This window comes from Haliotis asinina, chromosome 4, assembly GCF_037392515.1.
Source record: "Haliotis asinina isolate JCU_RB_2024 chromosome 4, JCU_Hal_asi_v2, whole genome shotgun sequence".
In the NCBI taxonomy this organism is placed as follows: Eukaryota; Metazoa; Mollusca; class Gastropoda; order Lepetellida; family Haliotidae; genus Haliotis; species Haliotis asinina.
Window position 1 is genome coordinate 74752288 of NC_090283.1, and position 9017 is coordinate 74761304.

Consider the following 9017-nt stretch of genomic DNA (forward strand, 5'->3'; position numbering starts at 1 on the left):
GAAATATGAAGCCTTTGAAGTTTGGCTTTTTGTTGGTTTTTTGGTTGTGTTTTTTGGGCCAGACTTGCCTCCAGGTCCATTAGGTGTGGTGATGCTGCAGAGTTGCTGCTCCAGTTGTTCAAAACTTGAGTCATGTTTGAAGTGTCTTGTGTCTCGAAGTGTCTTGTTAGTACCTAACATGTGCCTTTCATTATCTGGTGAAATTTGTTAGGGGGTTCCAGAGGAAATAACTCATGTAAATAATATTTTGTACTTTAGAGACTTCCTGTTTGGGAGTTTGGACTGATTACATGACATAGTTTTGTTTCATCTATTCTCAGGTTTCAGAATTTGCAGGTAAATTAGTTGGAACATGATTAATTAGCTTATAACATGCCAAAGTTTGACGTGTTCCATGTTTCAAACATATTTACGCCCTGGATCTCAGCTTTGGGAATGTTTGGAGGATAAACTCTATCGGCTAATTGACTGTTATTGATCTGGATGGTTGTTACATGGAGATCTCAGATGAGGTGATGGTTATTACGTGGGGATCAAGACTAAGATGGTGGTTATTATATGGAAATCTGAGATGAGGTGTTATTACATGCAGATCTGAGATGAAGTGATGGTTATTACATTCAGATCTAAGATGAAGTGATGGTTATTACATTCAGATCTGAGATGAAGTGATGGTTATTACATTCAGATCTAAGATGAAGTGATGGTTATTACATTCAGATCTGAGATGAAGTGATGGTTATTACATGGAGATCACAGATAAGGTGATGGTTATTACATGGGGATCTGAGATGAGGTGATAGTTATTACATGGAGATCTCAGATATGGTGATGGTTATTACATTGGGATCTGGGAGGGGTTGGAATGATGGGTTTGTGTCTTAAATACTCAAGAAAAGCCATATAATTGGTAGCCTAGTATTTGGGCATATGCTGACCAATGCCATGTTTCATTTTTTGGTAAGTACTGTTTCTCCACTGCAGGGAAGTTGGAATAGCCCAGTGGTTAAAGCATCCACTTGTCACACCAAAGACACGGGTTCGATTCCCCACATGGCTACAATATGTGAGGCCCATTTCTGGTGTCTCCCCTCCCACTCTTACTGTGGTATTCCTGGAACATTGCTGAATGTCGCATCAAACTTAACTCACTCAGTCAATTCCTCCACTGGATCAAGCTGTCCTGGGTCAGCTTCCTTGCTGTGTCTGTCTGTAGAGGCACTCAGACAGCCCATATTCTCTAATGTGTGCAGACAGTAGACTCATCTTGTTCACTGTGCCATTGAACGAAAACATGAAGGGATACCTCCAAACTTGGCCTTTACGCAAGTCAGGTCAGGTACGAGAACAAGGTGGATGAACAGCTTTGAGCCATCAGAGGCAATATCTAACACTGATATGTGTCTAGACGCTGTGACGTACGTTACACCAACTCACTTGCTGCAAACAGATTCATCAGACTAGTATTGATTCCTGCAAAATCTAATCTGCTTGAATTTGAAAGATTGATTTTTACACCAGAAAAAACATTAGCAAGGAAACATGGACCAGTTCATGGAAGTAGATTGTCTCTCATAGAGGTAAATGCTGTATAACACGTATGTTGTGAGATGGAGCTTATGGGTTTGGTCATGAAAAGATCATATATATCAGTGGCTTGTCAGTTAAATCACTTTTGATCGAACTGCCGATTGGTTGGTTGTAACAGTGACGTATCAAAGTTATAAGGGCTTGGCATCATTGATTTGGCCAAAGATTTGTCCTGAAGCAGAGCTTAGAGAAACATTAATGTCAGTCACAGATTTTGATGACTTTCACCTGGGTCAGGCCTTTCCCAGAATGCAATAGTGTGCCTACGAGATGTCTTGTGCAGGTTTGTTTGGGTCAAAGGTCATGGCATAATGATGTGAACTGTATTTGTATTGTTCGTGTTTTATATTTTTAAGGTTAAAACATTGAATATGCCTCTCTCTAATTAATTTAAGAAAGTAGAAGAAAGGCATTTGTCTGCAGTATCACCTCAGCTGCAATCATCAGTTTAATGAGGTTTCTCTTAAGGGTTTAGTCAGTAACTAAAAGTTAACAACAAGTTGGAGCTGGAAGGAAGGATAGTAGTATATTGTTATCCTTCCTTTCAGTGTGTAGCTGAAATACCATTACAGAAACAAACTAATCACTGCAGAATCTTCACTGTATATTTAGAAAACTTGTTTACAAAAACCCTTTCACTCAGGAATATATGGACACAATGTGGGAAGCGCATTTCTTATGTTGTGCACTTGGTTTTGCTGGAATATTGCGAGAAAAAGCATAAAATTAAACTCACTCACTCACTCATGAGTATAAAATACAGAATCTTTATCAAGAAAGTAAATAAGAGTCACATTAAACTTTTGATAAAGTGTTGCAAGATAGTTGTACTCTGGGGACAGAGTGTGCCTTCATGGTACTGCTTGAATGACACAAGTAACCAAACAATCATCCATCATGCTATCTCAAGGCTAATCTGTTGCCGTGGCTACAGAGAATTGTCTTTCCCCAATTTGAAACCACACCAGCGTTTATGTCAAGATCTGTTTATGTGACTGTGTTTGGCAGAGGAAACAGATATGAAGGAAACTCTCGAGGTGTTACTGTGTTACGTGGGAGGAGGGCACCAACTGAATGTGACTGTGTTTGCATTTCTTATCAAGACAGTCACACCCTGGCAACCATTACCTGGGTTGGAGGTTAATTGTTTCCATAGCAACCATCAGTTGCATGGGGTTAGTTCCACCCAGAGGAAACAGCTTGGTTGGAGGTTAATTATATCCATAGCAACCATCGGTTGTATGGGGTTAGTTACACCCATAGCAACCATCAGCTAGCTTAGAAGTTAATTATATTCATAGCAACCATCATTTGAATGGTGTTAGTTGCAACCATCAGCAGGATTGGAGGTTAATTATGTCCATAGCAACCATCAGCAGGATTGGAGGTTAATTATGTCCATAGCAACCATCAGCAGGATTGGAGGTTAATTATGTCCATAGCAACCATCAGCTGGATTGGAAGTTAATTATGTCCATAGCAACCATTAGTTGGATGGGTTTGCTTACACCCATAGCAACCATCAGCAGGATTGGAGGTTAATTATGTCCATAGCAACCATCAGCAGGATTGGAGGTTAATTATGTCCATAGCAACCATCAGCTGGATTGGAAGTTAATTATGTCCATAGCAACCATTAGTTGGATGGGTTTGCTTACACCCATAGCAACCATCAGCAGGGTTGGAAGTTAATTATGTCCACAGCAACTGTCAGTTGGATTTTTCAATTGATAGAGATCGAGTGAACAAAGATTAATCTAGTTTTGACATCTCAAAGTGGGCATCATGATGTTGACCTGATCATGACACTGACCTGTCTCCAGGGCGTGAGACCAGAGATGCTCACCCTCATCATCCTCCTGCTTGTCCTAATTACAAGCTGTAGCCCCAGGTGGAATTGACATCTTTATGTGATTAAATATATGGATTTTTATGATGCCAATAATACCAAATTATATCATTGATTAATTTTCTTTCTTTTTAATGTTTATCAACTCTTTTTTGACTGTTGAATATTTTGAAAGGTTTATGTTTGATTGACTATGTCCTTCGGCACTACCTCTGATATATATACTGAATATATTGTAAAAGGATTTCATGTTACCGTTACTTTTTGAAATATGGTTTCTCCTGTTCTTGGATACTGAATTTGTTGAAATATTGGTTTGTGCAGCAAGTTTATTGTGTAGAAAATTGTTTTGCCAAAACTTGGAATCCAGCCCTGTAAAAAATCTGGTTTGGGAAATGCAGGTCTGACATTTTAACAATGAATATAAACATATATGTGTAAACACAAACAACTCAGACAAACTCCCCAACCCCCTTTCAAAAAGAAATGTTCTGAATAAAACATTTTCTAGACTGAAATGTCTCTCACACTGACCACTGGTTTGCTGTGTCAGGACCCAGTTATTTCTCAGTGAGCATTGTAATGGAGTCATGTTACAGACTGCCATGACATAGCATCGAATTACTTTGTGATATTGGGTATTAAGTAATGTTTTCTTTGCTTAACAGAATGACTGACAGTAGTCAGAAGGAAAGTCTCGGCATCGTGGTCTCCTACAGGGTCAAGGTCAAACTCATTCTGGGATTTGGATCTGGGTAAGCTGATCTTGCTGTGGCAGTTGTTATTGAATGATTTAATAACATTAATCTTATCACTAGTTTTATAGCACAGGTAGTATATTGTCTTTTTGAAGGGACTTTTTAATAATTACATCAGATTTAATTCATGCAGCTTTGAAGCTCCTATCTTAAACCTAGTATTGTGAATGGTGTCAACTTTTAGAGGAAAATGAAATCCAAACTGAATTCAGAATTGTTTCATTTTATCTGTTGATAATGAGCTAATTGTATTTAATCTCATAAAAACTTAAATCAATTTGAAGGTGAAGGTTATTAACATACTTTAATTTTGCCCAGTGGGTCTCTAGATATACCATGTGGAAGAAGTAGGGAATATTGGATATAAAAGCTTGATAATATTGGATATAAAAGATTGATAATATTGGATATAAAAGATTGATAATATTGGATATAAAAGATTGATAATATTGGATATAAAAGATTGATAAAACACAAATGATGAAGCCAAGGAGGAATAAGATGATGAAGAGAAATTTGGGGAAAATGTGATAATTTATTCTATTCCATTGAAAATGTTTCATCCATATGGATATATATATTGCCTTTTCTCACTGGCCGCAAAGTGGAATATCCAATACTTTTTTTATGGTATGTAGCATCATGGGACACCACACACTTGTTACTTCCCTTCCACGTCAAATAAATCTAACTGAAGCACTTTTTAAAATTGACTTGTGCCCTGCCCACTACTGGGTGGGTTTATGAGAAGACTTGTTATATTTGATGTATAGCAGTGCTGTTACATCCTGTTTCCAGGGACCTATCGGTGGAGTTGCCATTCACATTGACGCACCCCAAACCTCCAGAGTCCCCACCCCCATCACGCCCCGCAAGTCTGGTGCCCGCAGAAGGGGGAGACGCTCCGGTCGACACCAACCTCATACAGCTCGATACAAAGTCAGTTACCTCCCTTTGTTCAATGTTACGAAGTAGCTGCTCACCTAGTTACGTCCCATTGTGTAATATCTGTTATGAATCTATGCCCATTTTGAACCGTTGTTCAGACAGAGTTTTGGCTCTTGTTAGATTCAATCACTGTGGGTCTGAATCCCATATTCACTGTGATCCAGGGTAAAACTGATATTCAGTAAGAGGCGACTAATGGAATCGGATGGTAAGGCTTGCTGACTTGGTTGATATGTGTCAACATTTCCCAGTTGCATTGATCAGAGTGACCAGAGTGACTACAACCATAATATTGTAGAATACAAAACACATAAACCAAGCTTTATTTATTTATTTCATGCCTGTTGCAGAAACGTATATTACATGTATAAATAACATTCAAAGTTTATCATCTAGAAAATGGTAGAAAATTAATGGATCGCAGTTCTGTTAAAACTTTGCCAGTGAAACAATTGCTATACTATTGGTATATTTTGATTTCAGTGGAGAGGCATTCTATGGCGACAAGGATGACGACTTCATATTCGAGGACTTCGCTCGTCTTCGCCTCAAGGGCCATGAAGGAGATGACACAGAGGCCTAACCACCCCCAAACCCAAAAATCTACTGATTGTGTGATTACAGCACCGAATGTCAAGCTCAAGGGGGGATAACCCACGACAAGTGAATGAGTGGGCCTTTGGAGTTATCTCCCTCCAGCTCCTAAAGCTATAGTGTTTTTATTGAAGACAGACCCTATTTATGCTAATAACTGTACAAGAAGATGTTTGTGGATGTTAGCTGTACTAGCCTCACACGGTGGCCATCTTGTGCTGGTAGCCGACAACTGTTCCCTAAGCTTGTTGAAATGCATTTATTATAATGGCAGAGTGATATGATACTTCCCTCCCAACTTATTATATATTGCATTGAACATTGCAAAAGCTTTTCTAGGATTTTTGTTCTTGTTTTCAGACAGACACAATTTTAAGTTTAGTATAAGCAATGTGTTCTAATTGTGTAATAGATTTTGATTTTAAAGAAATATTTTCTGTCAAATGGTGACATGGACCCAAAATTTACACAGCATCTCTACCAAAATCCAAATAATGTGTTGGGTTTCTGTTAATTGTAAAATAAATATATGACTGCAAGCTATTGATACAACCTTTACGTCATGAGGACAGTGATGACAGTGATGAGGACAGTCTCATAAGGAGAACTGATTGTTTAATGCAGACTAAAAATATCCTTGACGGTTATTAACAGCTATGAAATGTGTTCAAATCCAATAATTCACACTTAAACTTTTAATGTGAATGGAATTTCTGAACACCCATTCACAAGAGACCACAGTGTAAGGTGTATATTTATGTTTAACTACAGATCTGAAAACGGGTAAATGTTCATGTAACCATCCAAGGGAGACAATCCCTATGATCAATCGCTACCAAAGTATATACAGACCTCCTATGTTTGCACTGTCCTAGTAAGAATATATCCAAACCAATCTTTATATGACTGAAGTTATGTTTGTCCAACTTAAACTAAATTGTCTGGAAATATTTTCTGAATTTTTCTTTTTGTATTAATTTTTCACAATTTCTGTTCCATGTTTTGATGTTGTTTGTTTATGACAAATAGAATAATACCTCTGGATGTCTCACTTAAAATGAAGTTAGTGGGAGTTGACTTTTTGTATAACCCATGCTTGTAATGGCTATTGTTAAAATGTCACACAAATACGTATCTTCATTTCTTTACGAAGAAAAAGGCATACCTGCATGGATATGTTTTCATTCGTCAGCTGTCGATGTTGGTTGAAACAGTGACAGGGAACTCGACTGCGTCTTACTGGAAGAGGCAGTTAAAGCTCTCACTTAAATATTGTCAACAAAATTTGTACGTTTGATAATGTCTGTCAAGTCTGCAAATGGTTAGTGAGTGAAACAGGCTCACTTGAGTTGTGTCCCTTTCTTCAGCAAATGTCCTTGGCCTTTGTCAAAATGGTTATGGGACGCTGCAGATGTAATTGAATATGTATTGATGAAGTGACAAGTTTACACCACACCCATCCATCTTCAAAGACTGATTAATATTGATATTAGCTTACATTGGATGACTGTTATATTAAATTGGTTCATGTGACAGTTTTATCAAATCTTTGTCATTTTAGGGTAAAATTTGATTACTTGACAAAATTAGCGAGATTCCCTTGAAATGTCTGGTGTGTACAAAACGTCATCTGGTTATTTGTCAAGTTTATTTATTTTATACTTGTTTTATTGTTTGTAATGGATTCATGTGTGAGCATTTGTTATACTTTATTCATGTCTTGTTGAAGGTTGTTTTGTCAGTACGGAGAAAGAATCTGCAACATGAATTAGAATGTTTTTAACAACTGAAAGAACATTTGTATGTCTTTGTTGGCCTACACTGTAAAACTTACAGGTAATGTGACTGTAATTTGCACAAAGGTACACGAGAGACAGGTAAAGATTTTCAGAAGTCATGGATCTTACTTTGCCTGGATTGGTCTTGCTGGACCAAATTTTTTATTGGTTGGTTTACAGATATTCTTTTGAAAGGTCAAGGTCAGCAAGTGGAAACAGAAATAAAATGGAAGAATGCGTGGGTTATGTGCAGTATTTATAAAGCCAGATTGAAAATTAATATCTTGTACAAAACAGAATTATCATCAATCAGTCATCAGGTTTGATTGTCTCTACTGTTCAGCTATACTTTGGAGGTTCATGAACCAAAAAACCAAATTCTTCATGAGTCTAGCCTAATGGACTGCGAGTCAGTGTCACATGGGCTGCTGATATGTTATGAGTTGTTTTGGACTAGTGTGAAATATGGACTTATACCAGGTATGGCCACAACAAAGAAATGATTTTTCATACAGTTATTTTTCCTAAAGTGTGGATAATTAACTATTTTTTAATGGCATTGGAGGCGTGAATGGTTATAGAATGAAAAGACAATGTCTTGTTCATGATAATGTTCACAAAGCAATGGTAGTTGTAGACTAGTGAATCAGGACCAGTGAAACAGTCAAAACGGTATTATTCAGGTGAAAATATTTCTAGTTTAATAAAGAAGCTCATAACAATTAATATAAAACTGAAGAGAGATTTTGCACAGATTGAGGGTGAAAATGTTTTGAGGGACAATCTTTCTATATAATGACTAGTTTAATGTACTGTTGTTTTCATTCTGAATGGTTCGACTTGATTAAAAAAAAACCTTGTCTGAATTCTTCTGTAAAAACATCTGAAAGCTCTCCCAATTTGTCGATGTGCTTTTTTGTGTTCTGTTTATCACCGCAGGTTCTCAAATATGGAGACAAGTGCAATGACATGTGAAACATTGTTACACATAATTGTGACAACGTTTCCAATCAAGGTACCTTTTATTGAATAAATATTGTTAGACTTTGTGACAAGAATATTTTGTTGTTTATCAAGTTGGTACCGATTAGGGCTGTATGAGCGTGTGAGTTCAGTTTTGTGCTGCTTTTTGCAATGTTCTGCAATATGGCCATGGTTTGTAAATAACTGAGGCTGGACCAGACAATCTAGCAATCAGCATGAGCAATTGGGACATGTGTCAACCAAATCAGCAAGCCTGACCACCCAATTCCGTTAGTTTCCACTATGGCAAGCATAAATTACTGAAGATCAATTCTAACTTCATGGGTCAGCTGCAAAGAATCTACCATGAGGGGAACCTGATACTTATGAAAAAATTCTGAGTGCCAGCATTTCATGTATTATTCCGTTTAATAAGAACAAAATACATTTATTTCACATCTTTTTAACATGTTGACAGGGTTATATTAAATATATTATATTAAGCAGATCTTTTGATAAATACCACTGAAATTCATG

The 9017-nt window shown here is 37.2% G+C and overlaps 1 protein-coding gene across 11 annotated transcripts in view; it reads left to right on the top strand.

Moving 5' to 3' along the window:
* The window catches only part of LOC137281882 (arrestin red cell-like), an 85662-nt gene extending 77093 nt beyond the window's left edge, over positions 1 to 8569 (top strand). For all 11 annotated transcript variants that reach the window (XM_067813567.1, XM_067813568.1, XM_067813558.1 and 8 more), the window contains 3 exons: positions 4108 to 4194; positions 4996 to 5136; positions 5629 to 8569. In XM_067813567.1, coding sequence (XP_067669668.1) covers positions 4108 to 4194; positions 4996 to 5136; positions 5629 to 5728 — 328 coding nt within the window. In that variant the 3' untranslated portion in view covers positions 5729 to 8569. The remainder of the gene's footprint in view (positions 1 to 4107; positions 4195 to 4995; positions 5137 to 5628) is intronic.
* The last annotated feature ends 448 nt before the right edge of the window (positions 8570 to 9017 follow it).